This window comes from Pithys albifrons, chromosome 4, assembly GCF_047495875.1.
Source record: "Pithys albifrons albifrons isolate INPA30051 chromosome 4, PitAlb_v1, whole genome shotgun sequence".
NCBI lineage: Eukaryota > Metazoa > Chordata > Aves > Passeriformes > Thamnophilidae > Pithys > Pithys albifrons.
The window spans coordinates 4,663,454-4,687,674 of record NC_092461.1 but is presented as its reverse complement, the minus strand read 5'-3'; the positions used below and the strand labels follow the sequence as shown (position 1 = coordinate 4,687,674).

The 24,221-nt window shown below is 42.0% G+C and overlaps 1 protein-coding gene across 1 annotated transcript in view; it reads right to left on the bottom strand.

Annotated features, from left to right (window-relative positions):
* The window catches only part of NEDD9 (neural precursor cell expressed, developmentally down-regulated 9), a 99,522-nt gene that overhangs the window by 49,733 nt on the left and 25,568 nt on the right, over positions 1-24,221 (bottom strand). The window contains exon 2 of the mRNA XM_071553260.1: positions 21,301-21,510. Coding sequence (XP_071409361.1) covers positions 21,301-21,303 — 3 coding nt within the window. The 5' untranslated portion in view covers positions 21,304-21,510. The remainder of the gene's footprint in view (positions 1-21,300; positions 21,511-24,221) is intronic.

The window sequence follows — 24,221 nt, the reverse complement described above, 5'->3', positions numbered from 1 at the left end:
CTTAGTCAGCTATCACAGTTTTACAATGCCATGACAAAATTCATGTCTCTTTTGTATCCACAAATGCCTTGTCAGTCCGTCTGTAACATCCCAAGATTTGAGAGCATTTCAGTTTTGTGAAATAGGTTATTAAGCTATTGTAGTTGTTGCTTTGTAGTTGTTGCTATGGTTGTGGGAGAAGGACAGTCAGAAAAGGGGCACTGTGTTTGTTGCCCAACATGAAAGGCTCTTGGCTGAGAAAATTTCCCTGCAGCTAATCAAGTACAAACCCACTGAATCTTCCTGAATGCTTCTGTGATACAGATACATGAGAGTTTCTCAATGAAGAAATGGACTGACATGAAAGGAAAAGGAGGGTAAAAAGGTCACAGCTAGGAAAAGGCACAACTCAGCACTAGTTGTTACGAGCTGGCATTTATGTTTGCAGGTCAAAGTCAGTGTAAATTTGTAAATATTCTTCTGTGTTCTGCTCTGGAAAAAAAAATAAGAGTGCAAGGCAAGCAAAGAGCTTAAGTCTAAATTTAATTTGACACACCATGAAAATGAGACAATTGTGTGCTAGCTGGTAGAGGTCCAGAGATGTCACCTCACATTATTGTCATTTGTTGAGTGGTTGCCAACATTTGTCCATTTTCACAACCCCATCCATACAGGAGAATATTTCTGGGGCTCCTCAGCAGTCTGAGGAAGAGTGGAGCTTTGTTTTTTGGGAGCTAATCCCCTTAAACCACTTCCTTTTCCCGTTGGAAAGAGGTTTTCTTAATGCCTTTTTGTGTGTTTTGTTTTGTTTCAATGACCAGTCCTCTTGGTGCTGTTTCCAGGTCTCCCTGAAAGGTCAGGTCTGCTTTTTTCTTTGCTTGCCATTCATATGGTGAGTAGCAAGTGCTCCTCCTGCCCCCTTCCCTCAGTCTTTGAGGCTGCTGTGTTTGCTGACCTCAGCTCTCATCTTTGAGCATGACAGTAGATATTTCATAATTTCATTCTTAAGAAAAATGAAAGAGTTCCTTAAAAACTTTTGAATTAGTGTCACTTTTTGCTATTTATCACTACTACACCCAAATATCTGTGTGAGGAAAAAGTGTGTCTGCATATTTCAACCTTTTCTTTGCATGGTGATACAATGAAAGACATATGATGGAGAGAGGAATTTTTCCACCTGCAGTTCTGAGCAGCTTTCTGCTCTGCTGTAGCATTTGTCTTTGTTGTTTTCTTTTGCAGGGTTTGTTCTGCTTTTCAGAAAAATGAAAACAAGCATGCATGGGACCGGTTTATATACTCATGGTTCTAGATTTTAGATGTACTTTGTGGAAGCAGGTACCCCCAGATAACCTAAAATATATTAGGCATGCCATTTCTAAAGAGATATATGATATAATCAATTAATTAAACTAGCCATACATCCTAAAAATTGTGTTTATCTCTGTTTCAAGATCTTGGTGGTGTTGAGAACCCACAAGCTACACTGAAGCTGCTTAATTTTATAAGTGATTACTGTCTACTGACACCAGTTGATAAAACTTGTGTTGAAGTAGCTGACAGATGCATTCAAATGTGTCCTGTATCAAAAATAGCGTGGCCAGCAGGACCAGTGAAGTGATCCTTCCCTGTACTCTGTGTTGAGGAGGCCACACCTTGAGTGTTGTATTCTATTCTGGGCCCCTCAGTTCAGGAAAGAGATTGAGGGGCTGGAGCAGGGCAAGAGAAGAGCAACAAGGCTGGTGAAGGGACTGGAGCACAAGTGCTGTGGGGAGAGGCTGAGAGAGCTGGGGGTGTTTAGCCTGGAGAAGAGGAGGCTCAGAGGTGACCTCAGCACTGTCCAGAACTACCTGAAGGGAAGTTCTGGCCAGGTGGGGGTTGGTCTCTTCTCCCAGGCACTCAGCAATAGGACAAGGGGGCACGATGGGCTCAAGCTCTGCCAGGGGAAATTGAAGTTGGAGATCAGAAAAAATTGTTTCCAGAGAGAGTAATCAGGCATTGGAATGGGCTGCCCAGAGAGTGGTGGATTCCCCATCCCTGGAGGTTTTTAACCTGAGATTGGCCGTGGCACTGAGTGCCATGATCTGGTAAAGGGACTGGAGTTGGACCAAGGGTTGGACTTGGTGATCTCAGAGGTCTTTTCCAACCCAATCAATTCTATGATTCTATGATTAATTCTGACATAGTACATATAGATGGGGCTGCTGAATCTCCCCCACTATATCCTTGCCAGTGTTGCAGTGCTACAAAGAGCACCTAGCTGGATTTCCTTTGCTCTAGGGTCTTTGTCGTCCTTCTCCTCAAAAATCAAAGTAGTTTGGATGTTTGGTTCACTTAGGCATGTGAATGTTGAGGACTAGACTTTCAAAAGTGAGTGTGGGTCCACCAGGGGTGGGACTGGGTTTCCTGCACATGGGACTCCATGTCTATAGACAGATCTGCCTTAGGGTGCTCCAGCTGATATACAGCTGCAGCTCCAGGGCAACAGCAGTATTCTATAGCTCCAACTGCATTATACTCACTCTTGCATGGATGGCTGAAAACTGGGGGCCTGAGCCTTTTGAATCCAATCCCTGAATGTTTACTGGGATCATGGCCAAGATATCTGAACATCCTGGCTCAGCAAAGCTGAGCTGGAATTTGAGACCTGCATCTCACTGTCCTCAAATCATTTCTTCTATCAGGAACCAAAAATGCAGAGGAGAAAACACAGAAAATAATAATCATCACATCTTCAAAATATGTTTGAGCTGTATCCAGGTAAAATTTTGGTCCAGGAATTCCAGGAGCAGGAAAGATTTGGTAGTCAGAGTAGCAGTAGTAGTAAAATTTGGGCCAGTTTTTGGTTCCTAAGGTTCAGCCAAGTGAAAATTCCTCCACTGTGAAATTGTCACAGCCTGCTTGCTTAGGCAACTGTGACCTCTGCACTTCTATCCTGTCAATACAAAGTGACCTCTTCCCTGGTCCAGCAAGGAACAGAAAATGGTTCATTGCAGTCAAGCATCTCAGGGCTCAAAGTAGCCAGGAAGTTTTGCCCAGGACTTCTGAAAAGCCTGTTCATTTAATGGAATGTATACAGAAGGCAAAATATCGTAGAGGAAAACTACTCTTTCCATTTTTCTGTTTCAACTAATTTGTGCCATACCTAAAAGACCCTTAAATCCATTACTAACTTATGCATCAATATCCTGCTCTGTGCACTCTACCTGCTGTCTATGCTGCAACAAAATGGGTCTTTCTGGGGTTTTTTTAAGTGAAAACACACCTCACACAGAGAGTTTCTAGGTCATGTGCTCACATTCACAAAGGATGTGGTTTTCCTGTTCTGTAGCTTGCAATACTGACTGCACCAAAATGGACTCAGAAAGCTTGTTGTGCAGTGCCAGCTGTGAGCAATGCTCCTCCATTATTCTTCCCAAAGAGGTGAAACCCACTGTTTTATTCCTCTGAACTGCAGCTGGCCTGCTGGGAAGGCTCAGGCTTAGCTTGCACGCTGGGCACAGCAGGACAATAACTAGGAGAAGAAGAGGACAAATGGAAATATGCAGCACAATGATTCTTGCTCAAATGCTCAGTACAACTGGCCCTTACTTACTCTTTGCTTTGGCTTCAGCTCAGATTGAAAGTGCCACCACGATAATTCTCCACTTTTTCACCCTCTATGGCAGGTACCTCACTACACTTTTCATCCTGACTTGACTCCATACCCATCCAAGGCTGTCCTATACAGGGAATCCTTATATGCCACCTCGTCAGTGCTTAAGATTGACCCCTCTGTCTTTGGAGTCTTCAAAGGGCCCCACTTTGCTTGCAGGAGCTTCTTTCTGCAACCAATTCTCATTCAGTTATGAGAGGCTTAGCAGAGTTCCCAGAAGCATGGAAGAAATGTAGGTGGGGACATCTGTTCCTTGAACCAAATTACAAAGAAATACAAATGCAGTTCTCCTGAAGTTTCTTCCAAAAGAGCTGGTTTCTAGGAACACAGGGCTAGTTCAGCAGGGACTGGCTGTGCTACCGAAGAAGCTTTATACATTTGGTCAACCCAATCCTGCTAAATGTTGTAACACAGAAGACTATCTTTTGTTTTTGCCTGCAGGCAGTCACTGTTCATGCTCAGTGCCGTTCTGTTTTCAGAGAGGGTCACACTCTTTGCTGGGAGCTCATCTTTACACACGAACATCAAAGGTTCTCTGTCCTCCTTCCTGATAGATTTGCTAATAAATTGAGAGGGGAAAAAGGTTTGCCCCATTAATGACGTTCCTCCACTCGCTGGCAAACACTGGAGCCTCTTGTGCCAGGTGATGAGGAGAGCCCTGATGTGACCAGGAGATGGGCACAGCTGTGCCACTAAAACATCCACTCACATCCTGCAGGCATTGGCTACACTTGCTGCTGGTGACCAGAGGACCAGTGCCTGCTAATGCTCCTTGATACATCTTTGTAGCATCACATTTGACAGAACTGGAACTGCTGAATGTACTCAGCACAGAGTAATTTACTGTTAGCACTGAAACCAAGTCTCCACCTTTCTTTTCCTTTAGAGATCAAAGGAAAAAAAACACTTTATAATCTAAAATCCCTCAAAATCATGGTTTGAAACTGCTACCAAAGAAAAGTTTGAAGTAAATATTTGCCCACCAATTAGTAAACTGATCTTTAAGGACAAACTCTTGAGATTTTTGCATAATTTCTGGTCTCTGACCCCATAATGAAAAAAGCAACCCTTCTCTAAACCCACCACCTAGCTATAAATCATGATTTTGTTTCAAGGAAGAGTGGATTTCAAAATAACAAGATCAGTTCTATTTATTACATTTTAATAACCTTCCAGATCATCTCTTTATACTGAAGTGGTTTCTCTTTTTCTCAAAAGAAAATATGTAGAACATAATCATCCTACATAAGTTGGTTCCTTTTCCCTATAAATATGTTTTGAATGTGAAACATGGACTTCAAACCCCTCTACTTTTGTTCTTAATTAAATCTGGATTTTAATGAGTTGAACAATGATGTCAAAATGTCATCTGGCCTAAGCAGCTCATCTTCTCTTGGTAGGGCTGGAGACCACACAGGGTGACCTTAGAGACAGTAGTTGCTGGTTGATCTCATATGTAAGGTGTTACTGCAAAATTTCAGCCCAAACTGGAAAAAAAACCCCAAGTTAAGTCAAGGTAGACAAGGCAGTGTGAGAACTGCAAAAGCAAAGGGCAAGCTTAGGGCATGTTTGCATTAACACAAAGGAACTGGATATATTCTCCAGCTCTTTTTTGTTTGTTTGCTAGTTTGTTTGTTTGGGGTTTTTTTGTTAAACATAGCCTCAGGTCTGCTGGATCACTCATAACATTCAAATCCAGAAAGTTTCTAAAATCTTGCATTAGTTAAATTTTCACAGTGCATCTTCCAAATCTACCCATGGCAGAATGCAATGTTTATATCTAATCTGATATTTACAGCCCCATTCTGCAACTGTGCAGTTTCTTCCTGGAACAGAGAAAGAGCTTCAAGGGGGCTCCCACTCATGGGTGGATCTTGTGTTTGTTGAGCCTGGCCCCAGTTTAGCAGAGAGGCTTTTGATGTGCTAACGTGTGAGCATTTATCTTCTCTCTAATATAATTCTCTAAATTCAAAGGATACCAAATGCAGGTGAAAATCCTGGCCTTTCTACCAAACTAGCAGTGTTGTTCCATAGTTGTGCTTTAGCAAGTGGTTCTAATAATCTGAAGCCTGTCTGATTTTATGTACATTTAGCTACGTTTTGTTCTGCTGATAGTGTAATTTATTTCACAGAGACCAGAGGTTGCCAGGGCAGCTGGATGCTCTTCCTCTTGAAGAGCACCCTCAGAATCTGCTGCCAGGTCATTCTTATCTCTGAATATTTTCTGAACACTTACGTTTTAAATTGTTCCTACCAGTCTGGCATGCAAACATCTCAGTTGTGATGATTGCAGCAGCTCTTATAGAAGTTTTACAGAAGTGCATAGGCCAGATTATTTAAAACTATCTCTAGGGGAGGATTCTTCTTCATTTGTGAAGCACCATAACTGATTTCAATTAAGCGACTCATCAACCGAGTTGTTTTCAATTAGAATAACAAAATATTGGATTCTGTACCTTCTGCAAAGGGCAACTGCTGTCAGTAATTTACTTCCTTGTTGATAATGGATATTGAAATGTCTTCATGTGTGCAAATTATATCCACATGTAAAGATACTCATTTTACAGTGTAACGAGTTTACAACTAATATGGTGAGTTTTCTCTGGTTTTTAAATTCCATAAATGTAGCTGAGCACAGTCAGTAAGTACTGACTGCATGATTCATTCAGAGCACTGCTATTGCCTTTCTCTACTTATGTTAGGTAATATTAATCTTAAATTGTCTCTCTTCTTTCATAAGTGCAACTGAGAAGTAAATAGTCTGGTTGAGAAAGTGTAATCAATTCTGACCCAAGCACTTGGGTTGATGAACCAGAGCAGTTCTTGCTCTCAGGTAGTGCTGTAAAAAGAGCTATGCCTATTGCAAATAAAAAATTCACCTAAAAATCATCTAAAATTAAAAAAAATATATAAAATAATAAAAAGACTAAAGAATAAAAGAAAGAATAAAAGAATAAAGAATAAAAATAATCTGAAAATCATCTAAAATCCAGGCTGCCATGAAGGAGATACCTAGAAGCATTTGCTGGACACTATAGTATCTGGAATTCATCCATAGAAATGCAAGGAAGTATTTTTAAATACGTATGAATCTTCCAAATCTTTGGAAATCAGTGCAGCTTGCTTTGAGAATCCCCATAAATTAAGTATCTCCCAGACCTGCCAACCACATCTGTTGCCAGAGTTTAATCCCAAGTACCAAAATTGCAGAAAGAAGCTGGCTCATAAAGTGTGCAGGGACACTCATAGGTGCAGATACATCATCTCCTTTTGCAAAGTCCCTGACAAGTCCCCAACATTTTCAGTATGCAAAATCAACTTGCAGCTGCATAACTGCTACAAAGGGGATTTCTGCATTGCAAAGATACAGTTTTCTTGGTGGTATCACTTTATCTACATCAAGGGCTTCACAGGCAATTTGGAATTTCATCACCCTGGGGAAGGTTCTGAATGAGGTACCAGCCTTGGCTCTCTGGAAGTCGAGAGATGGGAGTTTCTTAAGTTCAGATAAATGGTCATTCACACACATGGTGAAGTTTCTAAGAAATATATATATGTACATCCCTTAAGCTCTCATTTCCTTCGCAAACCAGGTACATGCACATCCAGCCCCACAGGTGCACACACATACAGATGGGCATTTTGTAGATTGAATTAAGAATCAGTTTGACAAGTTTGACAAACTGTGCTGGTTCCTCAGATGCTGCTTTGTCCTGTGGCACTCTCACAGGCTGCATGGGTATCTGGCTTTTGGAACTAAACATGAGGCAACATATGTGGGTGGTGTAATGCTTTCAACACGCATATTACTGGAAATCTCTACTGCTTTACATGGTAAGCAGGGTTGTGGGTTTGGGAGTGCTTTTGCATAACTTCTATTCATGCAGCTGAAAGTTTCTCCTCTTTCTGCATAATCTAGTTCTGACTATTAAAATCAGAACCCAGTGGAAAAGGTTAGATTTTAACAGCCATCCATTGTGTGAAATGTCCTCATGTTGTTTCCTATTCCCTCCCTAGATAACCATGAGGATTTTTAAGGTACTTTTTGCCTGTCAGTTAGCACATGTTTATCATATAGTCTGTGTCTGTATTCAGGTATTTTTAAAGTTGACTTCTTGACTGCTTTTGTGGAATTTATTCCATGTAAGGAAACGAGAGTCAGACTTTTCCACTGGTTTCTCAAGAGCAAGCTGCTCATTCTGTTGCTGCTGGTGTACATGACTATTTATCCTGTGCAGAGGTAAGACTGAGTTAGACTATTCAGCTAATGTTCAGTTCCTCTGATCCTTGCAGCAAGTAAAATGTGCAATTCCTCAAGTATTCAGCAGGATAACATCATGAAATCATATATTATTTTTTTTACCAGCCAGCAGAAAAAATGACAGCTCTCCCTGTGCTCTGGAATGTCATTGTGGTGGCCTCTTTTACAAGTTTTGTCAGTTTAAGTAAAACAAATGCCCTACTCATTTGCCTGAGGTCACAAAATAACAAGTAGGCATTTAGTGTTGTTATAGGGAACCATAATTATTATCAATTACCAAGTATGCAAACGTATTTTGTTTACTCAGTGGATTTAGTTCTATTTTCATTCCAGTCTAATTAGAAAGCTACATGGTAATCTCCAGCCTCAGGCTTTTCCTACCCATCCTTGAGTGACTGCTTAATTTATCCCTTTAAAATAAACAGAGAGCTGCCACATCCACAGCAAAGCTCCAAAAGGAGGCCCCATACACAGTGACACAGCATTGGGATAACTTTTTTCCCCAGTGATTCCCTTTTATTTTGCTTTGAAAAATTGTTTGCTAACTACTAACTTCAATGGGAAGATTTAACTTTGAAATTTAATTTTATTATTTGTATACCAAGTTAATATTTTGTTTCATGTGTGGTGGGAGGAGAAGAAAATGAATTTGAAGCAAGGATTCATTAGCTGGCTATACAACAAAAATGATAAATTCTGTGAGTATAAAGTACTGAAGCAGGTACCTGAATGAAGTTATGGGCTCTTCTTTCCTAGATAAACATGTGTTGGGGTTAGCCCACAGATGTCAGGCCCTGCCTCTGGGCAGAAAATGATATTAGATGATCTCATGAGGTCTCTTTCAGCCTTAGTTTTCTGAGGTTAGTTTTGAATTAGACATGAGGCTGAGCTGTGTGAGTCACTGCACTTAATCCACCTCTGCTAGAAGTCAGGGTGTCCATCGTGCACCCTGAAGGGTAAGAACAGACCCTCCATTTGAGAACTGTGCTGCTGTAGGAGGAGGTAGACCTGGAGACAAGAGGCCACTGGCAGTACCTCCCCAGGGTTGGAGGCTGTAGCAGGGCTACTCACAGTGGGTCACTCCCCCAGCCTCTGAGTCTGGAGGGGTATTAGAGGAAGAGTTCAAAGGGAGTCTGCCCACTCCTCCCTACAGAAAACAAAGAATTGGCTGGTCCTAAGGTTTGGGTCTCTTTTTCCCTGCTGGGACTTTGTGGGTGTCTCTGATGCAATTGAATGTTGGAAGGCAGTTTGATACTCAGCTTCCAGGTGACCATCCAGCCTGCTGGATCACTGACCTACTCTCTTACTCCCTGTGTTGTCTCTGTCCCAGTTTAAGTGAGGGAGCAGAGTGGAGTAAGTCCATCTAGTGGGACAGTGGGAGGACCACTCCCAGATAACACAAAATAAAGTGTCTAAGGTGGCCTCCCAGGAGTTTGAGAAACCATTGTCAAGGACTAGTTTGTTTTGCATCAGGCAAAGAAAGATTTAAACTCTCTATTCTGGTGTCCCAGAAATAAGATTGAGCCATTGCCCCTCTTTATAAAAGAACAGTATAATCCTCATAGGCTTGGACATGGGTTTTGTGGGGCTGTGAACAAGCCTGCTGTAGGACCAGTATTTAACATGTATTGGGCATAAAGTACTTTGGGGCTGAGTGAAATGAAAAACAAGGTTTAGTGTCTGCAGGCTGAGGTTCTCAGGTTGCAAACTACAGGCTTTGTGCAGAACATGGCAATTAGGCACCAAAACCACCCACACAAATCTCATCCCATCAAACTGTTGTGTGTTTATGTTTATAGTCATAGTTATATTTTTGATGTAAACACAAACAAACCTCTTTGCCTAAAGAAAATACCCCATTGCACAAACAACATTTCTGTCAGGAAGAAGGGACCCCATGTGACAGAGATGGTCACACCACCTGATGTGCATCCAGGAGGTGTTTGATACCACAGCAATGACATTTCCGTGAGATTTTGGGTAGTTCAGAACAGAAGTTTCAAGCTTTAGCATGTTCAGTGTTGTGTGCATGTAAGCACATGTGTCTTAGTTGCAGGGTGGGTGTGTTTCATGGGAGAAGCTGGAGTGTCTCGTGTCTACTGAAAAGGTTAGGTAGCCAAACTCTGGCAAACAGTCAGACTCTGTCTCTCTCTATCATGTTAATATTTCCACTCGGGATATACAGTGGCTTTAGGACCTCAGGAAGAGATGTTTGTGCAAATTACCAAGCAATTCAATGGTATGTGCATTCCAAGGGCTCATAACTCAGAGAGAGAGAAAAAAAATCAACAAATTGCTCAAAGGAACTTGTTTAGGGTAGCAATTTCCTTGCCATATTTTAGCTCTCTGTCTACAGCTATTCAGGCTGTCGAAAATAAATCACTGTCTTTTTTTTTTTTCCTTTTTTTCCTGAACAATGGGGGAAGTGAGATCAGTTTGTTTGTGCTAACTCTTTTTTTCCTCTTTTTTTTAATTAATTCTCCTTCTTCCTAAATCCAGACAAAACCTGTGACTGTTTCTGTTGACAGCTAAGACCTAAACATGCAAAAACTTTCAACAGCCTTAAAGTAGTATTTTAACTAGGAGAAGTCAAAACAGCTTAGCTGTTTTACCCACCACTGGAACGTAATGCAAGCCATGTAGACAAACCATTCCTCACATATTAAAAACATCAATAAGAAGTAAGATCTATTCCCCCTTTAGAAACTATGGATTTCATCCTGTGGTGGAAGGATGCTGAGTCCAGACTTCTGTTAGGTGGCCTCATCCCAGACAGTGGTGAGTCCGTAGAAAATCATAACCAGTTGTGGGTTGTGGGTTTTTTTGCCAAAGAGGTGTATATTTCCCTTTGAAGTACTGTTGGTGAGGAGCATGTTTTATAATGCATGGTGTGAACAGCAGTTCAGAATTTTAACTCGTTTTTCATAGGAAAATAAGAAATGGTGTCCATGAGAGCTTCAGGCCAGCTTTTTAGCTTCAAGCTGCAACTCTTTTTCATCTCAAATGAAATAAAGGCACTGCTTGGGAGCAGGAGACCAAAAAAAGGATGTTTCCAAGCTAAAAGGCAGGCAGAATAAGCTTGGCTTGTCACCAAGTCGCGCTGAATTTGACAAATGAAATTTCATTAGAAGTGCAGGGGCGGTTGTGAAACTGCCAGTAAATAACTGTCTCCCCAGAGTCTCACACTTTTTCCAGAGGCTGTTTTCTCTTCAGACTCCATTCTGCCAGGGACAATATTTTAAAAGTAAAAACAGAGCTAAGCATCAGTATTAGAAGTTAGTAGATAATAAAGGTCAAATGTATTTCTTCCAGGAGCTACTGGAATTTATCCCATTGTTTTATCTTTTCTTCCTCCCTTGTGCTTTCTCTCACAGTTGTTACCACTAATGGGTCCAAGCCAAGGCCGTGAATCTAGACAAACTCAGGAATGATTCCAGAGCTAAATTCTGCAGCTGACCACTTTCTCTCCAATGACCCAAAGCAAAACCCAAGTCCCAGGCCTGTCTGCCTGTACTCTGAAATGCTTGAAGCTGTTTCAGACCTGGATCTGAACTTCATGGTTGATGACCCTCTTTAGTCATTATGCTTCAGTAATCCAAAATATAAATTAAATGCACATCATCATTCATCCCACCAAACCACATCTGTGCATGAAGCTACTTTTGCCCTCTTGGGGCATTACAAAACCATGAAGTATCTCTCTTGGCTGTTACCAAGAAAAGAACCACCTGATTCTGGAGTGCACAGCAGTGTCCTCAAATGGACAAAAGATGGAAAAGGAGGTGCCCTCCAACTAATTTTCTAGTTTTCTTTTCAGAGAAAACTAGACACTTTTGACACCATGTCAAAAGACTAGACACTTTTGACACCACATGTTTTGGGCAAAATTAATACCTGCTGCTGTCAGAAGAGCAGAGCTGGCATTTCAGCTCCTTAGTTTGGTTGCTGATTTGATTTGCTGGGAAATAATTCCTATGCATCACATGATTCAGCTGATAAAATCAGCAGAATTTTACTACCTTCCCTCATCAGACCATGTCACTGAGGTAAATGGAAGTCATTACCCCAACAACTCATGGGAAGAGTATTTAAATTATTGAGATAATAAACACTAGTCTTTGCTTTTCCAAGTTTCCTAAAGCTGTAAATGCCTGCACAACTAATATGAAGAGCATATTGCCAGTGTAGATGAAATTGGAGGACTCAATTTCTTGGTACAACCTCTGTTTTCCAGAATCTTAATTAGAACTTTTAAAAATCACTGGTAACCCAAATGTCTTGCCACTGCTTTTAGCAGAGGTAATCCTACGTGACTTTCTACAAATCCCTTTAATTAGCCTCTTTCCCAGGGTGTGCCATGCCAGTAGATGATTAATACATTAATCTTACCATATTTGCAGCTGATTCTTTATTCTTTCTCTACAGATGGAGTTTTATTTTGAAGCCCCATGAAGTTTTATCTTGCAATCATCCACTGTAGATTCTATCCTTCCCCTTAAAGTTAATCACGTTTTAGGGAGGATGGGGGGCATGATCTAAAATAAAATGTTGCAGATGATATTACACAAACCACCACGTGCAATTGCACACAACATGCACAGTGCTGCCAGCAGTCCTGCTGCTTAAAAACAAAAACTGTCTCTCACTAAATGTGAATTTCCAAGTTGATTGTAGTGCTATTCAACAAGCTAACAAATGCCACACCACTGTACGAGCTCACACAGGAGGCAGTGCTAACACATCCATTAATGATACCAGGCTGTGCAGATTGTGACATCAGATAGACTTTTTAGTCTTGAGAAATAAGAATTGATTTATGGCGCTTATTATTGAAAAATAATACAAAATTGGTCACATGAGAAAAAAAATGCCCATTATTGCACTTGGTATTTGGCATTGTACTGGATAGAAAATGGCTTTGTGAAAGAAAACTTGGGGGCATTTAGTCAACTAGGTTTGCTAGAATACATGCCCTGCATAATTTGTACCTGCTGCAAATTTGAACCAAGTTTGGGTCATCAGTCAGATGTTAGACTGAAATGTAAAGTAACATTAGGGAGGGTCAGCTGAATATTGAGCTTTGTATTTAAAATATTACCATCTGTGTTCTGCATTAACTACATCAGCTGCTATACTTGTGGCACTATGGAAAGCCTTTTGCAACTGGTCTCAGCACTTCTGAAAATATTTTCTCTGAAACTTTCTGTTGGAGGAGGAAACATAAAGAAATAGGTAAGTACACTTTTGCTGTCTCTGGGCTTTATAAAAGCATGGCTTTGTGGATGGTCATGAGGAGTGAGGAGGCCAAGGTTCTGGACCATGCGGAGCCTGTAAGGACAATCCATTAATCTCTTTGAGTTCATCTGTCCCAGTGGTAATCTGGGTAACCAGCAGGTATTTCATGGCTTTATGGCATGGGTTAGAAGCCACTGGAAGGGCTATAAATTTTCAGACCCAAGAACAGACTCCCATGGGAAATGATCATAACATGAAGGCTGACAGAGTTCAAGAAGCATTTGGACAATGCTCTCAGGCACGTGGTGTGATTCTTGCAGTGTCCTGTCCAGGGCCAGGAGTTGGACTCGATGATCCTGATGGGTCCCTTCCAAGTCAGCATATTCTATGATATTCTATGTAAGCCATGGAGGTTCAGGACAAGCTCCTCCTTTGGTGAAGCTGCTAAGTTACTTATATCTTAGCAAGGCAGCTGGTTTTACATCAAAACCACCCTATGGATTAGATGGACAGGTAGTTGTTTCAAATATGGTGCTACCCAGCTGCCAGGCTGGGTAGGGAAGCTCCTCAGATGGTGAAAGCACACTGTGAAAGATCTACAAGTAATTTCTTACAACACCTCTATAGATAGTCTGTAGTTAAATGTTGAGAATCAGGTCCCACAAGACCCTACCTGTCCTGTCATTTGCCAAAGTTCTTGTAACTGGGGGATATGCCATACCTTGCAGAATGGGAACCTGGGGCACCTATCCTTGGAGGAGCAAAGGGGAAAAGTCAGGGAATGGAGCAATCCGATGCCAAAACATCTGGGACAGACTCCAGAGAAGACTTTCAGCAGGGGTATTTTGCACTGTTTCCCACTATATTCTGGGATATAGGAAGATATTTGCTTAATAGAACACCCATTGCTTGTTTTAATTATCTTGGTCTCATTTTTAATAGGCACCAGCTGAAAATTTTGAGTGGGATTTTGCATGCATTTCAATGTTAATGCAGAAAGATGGGCCTGACAGAATCCAAGCTTGCATCCCAGTTATTGCAGGTGTAGTTCCACAAATCTGGTCTGGTACAGCACAGGGAGTGCGGCAAGACCCAGCCAAATTAAACTGTGTGGGTTGGCATTGTCTTTTGTGTTTCACTTGAAAGACTTTAAGCATATAAAAGCCATTTAGGTTCCTTTTTGCTTATCTCTGTTCAAAGCTGTTGAGGACTTCTGTTGAAAGCAAGTAACGATTGCCTGTAGTGGACAGCTTTTCTATTACGAGATAGTTAAAAACATGTCAGCAATCTTTGACTGATAACAAACAAACCAAGCTCTACTCATGTTCCCTAACACAGAGCCTTTAAGACTTATTGACATGTCTGGAGTTGAAAAAGCCAAAAAATGAGCTGTGGTAATGGCTCGTAAACACAGAGTGTGGCCACACCTTGTAGTGTCTGCAGCTTAAGAGAACAGATCTGCCAACCTAGATCTGCCCTTAAAGGCCAGGAAACAAATCATTGGTAATAAAACAATGGCTGTTCTCCATCTGCAATCATTTTCTGTCATTAACTAATGATGTTAAGAGGAAAATAGCCACAGCAATCTCTTATTAGATTCTTGAATAAACAATGGCTGGAGCTCAAATGCTTCATTAACAGGGAGGGAAGGAGCCAGCAGTACCTTTTCCAGGTGTCTGTAGCTGCTGGGGTTTGCATGGCTGTGGGCAGGTATGGCCCACATTACTGCAACATCCTTTGTGTGATGGAGGGAGTTGTGCCTCTGTTTGCTGCTTGTAACAGCAAGGTAAGCTCTGCAAGCCAGTGAGGAGACTAAGGCCTTCTGCTGGTTGCAAAGGGCTTTGGGTTCAATGGTGAAAGAAGTCAAGTGGGGTCTGGGAGAAGTTCTGAGCCTCTGGGAGGAAATTGGAGAGCTACGCCTGTCTCTGAGTTCTTATACAGCGTGACACAAACCACCTTACGTGTTTCCTTTCTCCCCTTGAGCAGGTTTGGGGTGCCACTGCTGGTGGCATTGTGGTCCCCTCGAGCTGGCCAACAGCTAAGATGTTTTTTCAGGTTCAATAGCAGAGAGGGATTCAAGATGTAATGTTGGGATCAGGGCCAAGGGCAAAAGTTTTCTAAAGCTGAAGTTGATGATATGCCTTTGATTTGTCTTGCCAAAAGCCATACACAGATAACACCTCTCAACTTTTCTAAGCCTAAGGTTATTCACTTCTTAAGTTTTTTCTGCCATCTATAAATTACAGAACCCAGCTCCCTTAAAGTGGAAATTCTGTGCTACGTATGCACACAGGGCTTGGCTCTTCTCTTACCTCAAAATGCCATGCCAAATAAATAAGCATAAGCATATGGAAATGTCATGAATGAGAGAAGGGAGAAAAAGAATAAAATTAAATAAGGCTCCTTAAATATATTCTAGGAAATGAAGAGACATGGAGAGCAAAGAGAGTATAATTTATAGGCTGATGAGTGAATCTGTTCTTTAATGGCATTCTAATGCTGCTGATAAGGAATGCATATATTCATAGGACTTAAGTAGATGGTAGAGCCTCTTGCTTTAGTATGAAAGCAAATAAAGCTTTAAGGTGCTTTCAGAGAGCCCTTTTACTTCTAGCCTGCTCTTTGCTAGTTTAAAGAAAAAAAAAGCACATACACACAAAAAAAACCAAAACAGAAGAATCCCTAAAGAAAAATATTTATATTCATTTGGGGCAACCCAAAGCCTTTCATTTGTTTTTGTTGTGAAAGGCAAATGTTTGCCCTGGGTCTGAGCCCAGCCTGCAGGTGTGGTGGCTGGTCCTGTTTCCCTGCATGCGCCGGCTCTCAGGGTGGCCCTCGGGGTGTCCTGCCTTGCTGCACTCCCCTGAGCTGTTTGCACTGCTGGGTGTGTTGTAGATCTGTCTTTCTTGTGAAAATCCAAGTGTTTCTGCCTTAGGTTACATTAGAGAAATCCTGAAAGGAAGGGGCTTTTTGTTCTGGTTTTCTCTTTGTGCTCTTCAGACCTCATGGCTTCAGCCAGATCAAAACTGAGAAAAGCCAAAGGGATTTCTCCCTGACTTCTTCCCTGTGTCTGGCTGCTTCTGACCATCGAAGCATTGGTTTTGAGCATTTAATTTTAGCCCTGATCTATTCCAGCCCTTTTGTATGTATCTGTATTTAGTCAGCTACTTTGGATCCCCTGTCTTGAATGGAATAATGACGGTGATCGTGCAATCAGGGCTTATGTAAAATAGCCATCCAAAAGCTGGCTATAATTGGTACAAACAGTGTTTACTTTGGTTGTTTTGGGGGTGAATTCTGGTGATCCTGACACACACCATAGTAACTTCACACAACAGTGAAATACAACAGCCAGAGGCTGTCTTTAATTGGTCAAGCTAATACTAAAAAATTGTATGAGGAGTCACTGGAAGATCCCAGCCCTTAAATACCAGGTTGCTCAACAGCTGATAAATGTGTCCTCTAGCTCCCTGGGCTCTCATCCTTGCAAAGTCAGTGATACTTTCTCCAGTTGGTCAAGGATGCCTGAATCCATAATGTAACGTTCAGCTAAATCTCTGTATCTCTGTTTCTCATTACTCTCCAGCTGGCTGGAGGTTGAGATGTGCCTCGCTTGCACTTTGTCATACTTGGAAAGGAGGGAGGACTAAGCTGCCTTTAAACTTGTACCTGGCTGCAGTATAGGAGTTACTGGGTTGGATGCAGGCATAAAATGGAGCAGGCTTAGGCTTTTTTTCCACACTTTTCTTTGTGTGCCAGCATCTCCTGAGGGCAGCTTTCTTTTGCATGAGGATTATCAGGGGATGGACTTCCCACTTAGGAGTTGTCCCTGAGGCTTTGCTGCTGCATTAAAGAACAGTAAATGCAGGAGCTGCTCCCAAGGCCAGGCTTCCTTTAGATAAGCTCTGGCCAATGCATGCTGATGAATTACCTACTTGCACAGCAGATGGGAAACAAATGGAAATAATTCAAAACTATCTATATTACAAGTTTGTGCATTTTCAGCCTCCACTGCTAATTTAGTTTGAAGCTCTTTTTTTACCTTAAAAAAATAAATATAAAATCAAAGCACTTCGTATTTTCTTCAAAATCTGAGATATTCTTTTTTTTGCTGCTTCACTGGGCACTATACCCAAATTTTTCCACAGGGATTTTTAATGACCTAAATTTCTGTGCACAACATCTCTGTAACTGGGTGTATTTCAGGCAGTTGCTACTTCAGGCCTTTATATTTCTATATCACAAGAGATAAAAACAAACCATCAAGTGGAGGTAGAGGTTGTAGATGGAAAAATGGGTGAAAGTATTATTCATGGAGTGAGATGTAATCCCCAAAATCCAGGCTGGGAGAGCTGCTGCTCAACTGAGGTCAGTTTTAAAACCTTTAAGGCAACTTGCTTTCCTTGTGCACTAAAGAATTGGGTATAAATACATTTTACTGCACCTTAAAGTACAAAACAAAACAGACGGTTGAAAGGTACTGTGCTCTCTTTTTAACTCTCACCCTCTTTACAGGGAGTTCTAACCCTCCCACTCTTCAGGTCTGAGTCTTAATACAAGTATTAATTGCAGTTTCCTCCCCCCTTGGCAAGGGGCCTCTCCCCTTGCTAGCTTTGGGCCAGACAATACTGCTGAAGCCTGATTCAGAACTGGCTGCTGATGCCAAACCTGTGATCAGGTATTGTTTGGAAACCCTGACAATTAGGCAGGGTGTATATGTTGAGCCGGAAGCCAAGGATCTAGGGCAGAAGGTCAGGGGCTAGGGATGAGTTGCTGGACAAGTGTCACAGAGCAGCTCAGTTTCCAGTAGTGCAAAGCACAAAGGAATGTGCAGAGAAAATCCAAGATGGCACGTTGGGAGAGGACATCTTCAGGAAGGGCACGTTGTGCTGCCTGCACAAACCAGGTGGGTTGGTTTTCTTGTCTGAACTGCAGAAGGAGATGGAGCACTGAGGGCTGAACCAAAAAAAAAAGTATATATTATTTTTTCTCTTAAAAAAAGATAATAATTGAATGTTGAGATTCTTGCAAAATCTGGGAGCTGGTGGGGCACTGTAGAAACCAGCACATCTTTTTAGTCTTGTACTTCAGAAAAATATACCATGAGCTGGCAGTGCTGGACAGTGGAAGGTTCATAAGGATAAAAAAAATAATGCTGTGTGCTTTAAGGTGCTGCCTGTCAAGAGGGAGGTGTTTGCTTCAAATACAACTTGCTTGGCGGTCATCTGAGCCTGCAGACTTGTTTCAGCTTGTTACTATCTTATGTCCCATTTCTGCCATCTGCCTCCAGATAAGCAGCTAAGAGGAAAATTTAATTTAGTTATGCAACTCTCCTGAATCCAGATGTTGGCTGGATTGTGCATGGAGAGGAAAATGTTGCCCTTGCCCCATCACCATGCAGACATTAAGATGTGTGGGCAAGAGTTGAGTCAGCTGTTTTTTGGAAGAAGCTGCTGTCAGGTACAAGTTAACATTTCTCTGGGCAGGAAGGCTGAGATGTATCCTGAGACACTGAGAGAGAGGTGCCTTCAGGGCTTTTTTTAGTCTAATTCTAGATTCTGTTGCCTGCAGAGAGAACAACCTAGGCTAGTTGCCTTTGTGTGGGGAGGTTAGAATGCTATGCCCCAGATCCCTGGGTGCAGGGCTGGTTGGAGAAATAAAACCTTGTGGTGCTTCCTTCTGTAAATCCCAAGTATGCAGCTGGGGGATATGGTGGGAGTGATGTCTGCAGACACCAAGACAACTGTGATTGCCCTGTGTCCACTGACTGAGGATGCAGTGGTCCTGTTCCTCTCTCTGGTGGGCTATGAGATGTGTACATCACCTCTGCTGGGCAGCTCTGTAAGGCAGAGGCTTCCCTTCCATCACAGTGACTCGACATTTGGGGCAAGTGTGAGGAGGTGGTTTTGTTCAGTTTATGAGAGTAAGAAAACAGCTGTATCTGAACCCTCCTGTCTCTTACCAGGCATGCTCTGAATGCAACGTTCCTCATTTGACTTCAATTTATACCTTCCTAGAGAGAATTGAGGAGGCTCTGCAGTTGAGAGTCCTGACTGGAGGAAAGCAAATTTTGCCACAAGAATTTCTCTACCCATCATAGTAGTAGAAGGAGAGAAAGAAAAGTTTCTGCTTAGGGGAAGAAAGTGAGTGCAGCTACAACCCTGCTAAACATAGGGAGACACTTACTACCTTTCAGCTCCTGTGATTTGGCACCAATCCATTCTGCCCACACAATTTCTTCAGTGTGACTTGGCTTTACAAAAAGCTCCTTAATCCAACACAGAATGGTTTAATGCAATTGCATCCAGCACAGTCCTATTTCCCTTGATTTAAATGAGAGAGTTAAATCTCAGTCTAGACAAAGTGCTCTCTAGCTCCTGTGGATCTTGCACCCAGCAAGCTGTATCATCTATGAGCATGTTTCTCATTTTCCAGACAAGCCCAGGGGATCTGCACACACCCCTCTTCCATAAAATTCCTGTCTGTGTTAAATTGCCTCATAGTCCTGATTTATACCTCAATAAAACATATCACGAGAAGGAGAAAATGTTTAATTGTATAACTGACTTATTTATGCAGGGCACATATTTGGTGGTTATTTATACACTTATCTTCTTTAAAAGGGGTATAAAGAACCATGACTCTCATTTACATTGAGAACAGCAAAAGGTGAGGGAAATAAATGTGGTGAAGGGCAATGATTAAACCCTAAACTAGCACGACTTCTGGAAAAGGACCTGTTAAAAGATTCATGGAAAAATATGAATTTGGGATCTTGAGGGATTTCAAGAAAAACTTTGAGTTTCTTCCTGTCCTTTATCAAACAAAGCCAGAAAGAAACCTTACATTGGGGCTGTTTGATGTTGAAAGTTGGAAAGCATTTATTTTTTCAGGACAGTAACAAGTGGAAAAAATCTTTTATGTTGCTTATGAAATCATCAATTCCAAGTTTTTTTTAAATTTCTTTCACCCAGACCCCTTTTAAAATTGCACTGTGGTTTTCTTTTAAAATAGTTTTCTCAAAAATAAATACAGAGCTAGAGACTGGGACAAGTATACAAGCCTGGCAAAAAATTGGCAACCATGTCCTACTGACAAGGCAACCTGGCAGCACCTTAAACAAGTGTTCAAGCAGCACATGCAAGCTGACTCCAGTATAATTAGAAATGGGTTAATTGCTGGAAGATCAGCATGATTTACTTAATTACATCCTGAATGTGCTTCCTTATCTTTTCTATCTTCTGTGTAAGGATGTAGTTTCTATGACTGTTCTCTGGGTAGGAAAGCTAAGGAGCAAAGTTAAGACTGTAGTTCAACTCCAATTTGGTGTCATTACTGATAAAATGTTTATTATGGCACGGAGTTTGTGCTTTGTTCTGCATGATGTGATTTTGCCTCAAGGGCCATCTAAACTTCAAATACTGCAGAGTAGGTGCATGGTAATGCATAGACTTGCCTGTACATTTGTGTGTAGTCAGGCTGACAGAAAGAAAGAAGTATTTCATTCAACATGTAGGTCAGCAGCATTCTTAACCTGCTTGTCTTTCATGGGCTAAGCCCTGAGCCCACTTGCCTTATCTGTGGTGTTGCCCTCTGCGGGGAAACTTGGCTGCTGTGGTGCTGCAGACCAGCAAATGGGGAGTGTGAAGCTGGGAACTCATGCAAGTTTCAGAGTGGTGGGGTCCTAAAAGTTCTCAGACTGTAGGAGATGCTGAATTTTCTCTGTTGACACCTAGAAATTTCCCTTAAATATGAGACATGACCAGTGTGATCTTCAAAAGTCCACCTCTAATGGCAAGATGGACCAAGTTTCTCAAGTCTTCATACTTATGTGCTGCATCCCAACAGGCTGTACTCATCCTCTGAGACATTGTTTACTAGAAATAAGCCTTCCCATTCTTTCCTGGAGAAAATCCTCCTGGCAATATGTTCAGTGAAAATACATTTACTACCAAGACTTGCAGTATTATCCCTGCCCAGGATACCAGCCCTTGCTAGCTTTGATGCTCTGATTTTTGCAAGCAAGCTTAACAAGGAGCACGCTGCACACTTCTGAACAATGTGGGTGTTCAGTCAGCCTCTGAGAAAGGGAGTATTTTCTTGTTGAACTGAAGAGAAAGGCAGCTATGCTTCTATTAAAACAACTTTTGACTTTGTAGAAAGTGAAACTTACCATTATCCAGTGTTTTTGGTTTCCACCTACAGGATGTTAATTGAGGGAACACAGGAGCTTTGTGCATCAACGATGGTTATATCCATAGGAAATCCAGCATTGTGGTTACACTGGCTGTTCTTTTGCCTTTCCCAGTTGTAGGACTTTTCACTTGCAGGATGTTCTTGTTCCAAATATTTTTCTGCGAAGCCAAGTTCTTTTTCCCCTTCTCTGAAAGAAACAGTCAATGAAACAGAGATGAGCAAAGGACAAAAATGTCTTTCCATTTAATTTTTGTCCTGCCAATTCAAACAGTTCTCTTCCACACAGGGTTTCCCTGCATGCCTGTCCTGATGGTACACAAGACCGTCCTCAGGAGAAAGCTCTGATTCTCTCCAAAATATGATTAAATGCCTTTGCCACTGTCAGTGATGTTTGTTTGTTTTGTAATCAACAGCATGACTGTTTTTATGTCCCTGTTAAGGTCTAAGGAATTTTGGCAGGTATCTTAAACTGATGTATGCTGCATGGCCTGACTTCACTGCTCCCAATGCATTTATCAGGAGACTGATATCCAGAGCTGTTCAATAGTCTGGAATGCTTATTTCAGCAGTCCCTTCCCTGCCTATGTTGCAGCTTTGTGCTGGGGAGCCAAAACAGACTTCACCTGGTGTAGAATCAGCTACTTTGTAGGCTTTACTGAATAAACTTTAAGAGAAAGGCAGCTGGTCAATCAAAGCACAACCAAATCACAAGTTTGATTTGAAAATATAATACTTTGAGTTTGAATAGCTCAGCCTTTTAAAAAATGTTTTTGTTGCTCTTCATGTTGGGACAGTGTGAACAGCCAGGCCACCACATGGGTTATGCAAATCTATACCAAAGGCTTGATCTCTACACTGAAGATCATTAATCTAGCTTTAAAATCAGCAGTTGTGCCTTCCAAGGTCATGTTGGTTTGTTTTTTAAGCCTGCTTGTTGTCTTGAGTGACATAAACAAACCGTTGTTGAGGCCCTGCCCTTACTCTGATAAGGGGCACAGAAAGTATGATCATACATGGAATTTGCCTCCTGAGCATTAGGTGTGTGGGTGACTGTGCATTGATGACCAGCTCCTTAGTGTGAATTTTCTGAGATGCTTCACGTTTCAAAGACTGAGCTGAACTACATGGAAAAACCCCACCAAATGACCCATGGGGGTTGTCAGGAAATAGCTGAGCAAGCTTGTGAGAAAATTGTGAGTTAAAGGAACAAGCAAAGAGTTTATGCCACGCGTGAGGGTGTGAAGTTTTAGATGGGCTTAGGGCATGGCTGCAGCAAACCATAACGTAATCCTTCCAGCATGCGACGTGCAGGATGAGCTGAGGTTGAGTGGAGTTACTTGGCTTTGGGATCTTTTCTGTCTGCCAGGAGAGTCAGTCTGAAGGAAACCTTGGAAAGAGAGCACACTGACTTTTTTTTCAAGGGCTTGGTAACCTTTCACTATTTGTACTTATAAGTCCAGAAAAATGGTTGTCACAAATGGCTGTTTCTCTTGGCTTGTCAGAGGGATGTTTCAAGGTATGGCAGTGGCTGCTGCACTTCAAAAATGCTTTTACTCTTCTCTTGGTAGCATATGGAGAATTCAGGAGGCATGACTTCCTTCCTGCCTTAAGTTCTTCTAGACAACATTAATACTTTTTCCAAAATTATGGAAGACATGACTGCACAAAATGACTGTTGCCTTAAAGGATGCTCCCATCATGGCACTAACAGCTGCTGCCGTTCCCAACAAAAATAGATTTACAACAAAGGCCCTGAGTAAGCTGTAGAGTCCTTTAGCTGACAGCAGGACTGCTGGTAAAGGTTGCACAGCAGTCTCCTTTCTCTGCTCCCACAAATGAGGAAAACTGATGTCCTGGCAAGGGCTTTTCCTGTCTGTCTGGGTCTTAAGCACAGAAACAGCACTTCCCAGGGCAGAAAAAGAAATTGTATTTTCGTGTGCAAACAGCAGCTGGCTGCTTGTTGTATTTTTTGTTGTTTATTCCCATAGCCCCCTGACTTTTAAAACCTTTTTAACATGTTAAACCCAGTTGATTTCCCCTCATCCAACCTGCAGAGGATTTAAAGAACAGGATCAAAAACTCCCCTGTGCATCAAATATGTCAAGTGTCCTGAGGGGTGAAGGGGACAGAGGTGACATTTTGTCCCAAACCCAGTGTATTTAGCTCATTATGCATCTGGAACTGTGATCAGATGGAGGTTTGTTCAGGTGAGAGACAACTTCAGGGGGACTTTTCATGAAAGTAGTATGTGCTGCCTTGTTGTAGGACCACTGGTTTTGGCTTTACTTAATCTCTCTCTGGACTCTGGTTTGTAGAAGCTTTAGTGATAACTTGCTCTCCCTTTCCTCCTCTCTAGCCTGTGGTGTGACCCAATGCCCTGCTTGTGGCCCTTCCCACTGGAGCAGAGGGCAGGAACATTATTTCCCTCTCTATCTTTCCACCAGGCCAGCTTTTCTTCTGCAAGGTGTGACCTCAAGGAAGGGAAGTCTGTACCTGCGTTGCCTCCCTTCAGGGAGTTGAGGGTCAAACAGCTTGTGCAGGATTTCTTTTTCCTGCTGAATGTGCTTTTCTCCTGTGACTTGGGAAGTGTGCTGGCACTTGCTGGGGTTTGTCTGAGTGTGGGAATGTTGAGGCATAGCTGTAGTTATGCTCTTGCAGTAATGCCAGTGTCAGGTCCTTTGCTCGTGGATCAAGAGCGTGGCTCAGGCTGTTTGAGCTATTTCTGAAGTGATAACTCTCAACTATGGCAGAACAGGCAACATGCTTGATCCAAGCAATCCCTTGCCTTCCTGAGATGTGTTACTGATCTGCTGGTGCATGCTTGGCCTAGGAAAAATACTATACAGCTGGGGGAGTTATTAGCTGAGGGATCCATACAAGAGGAATGCATCGTGGCCT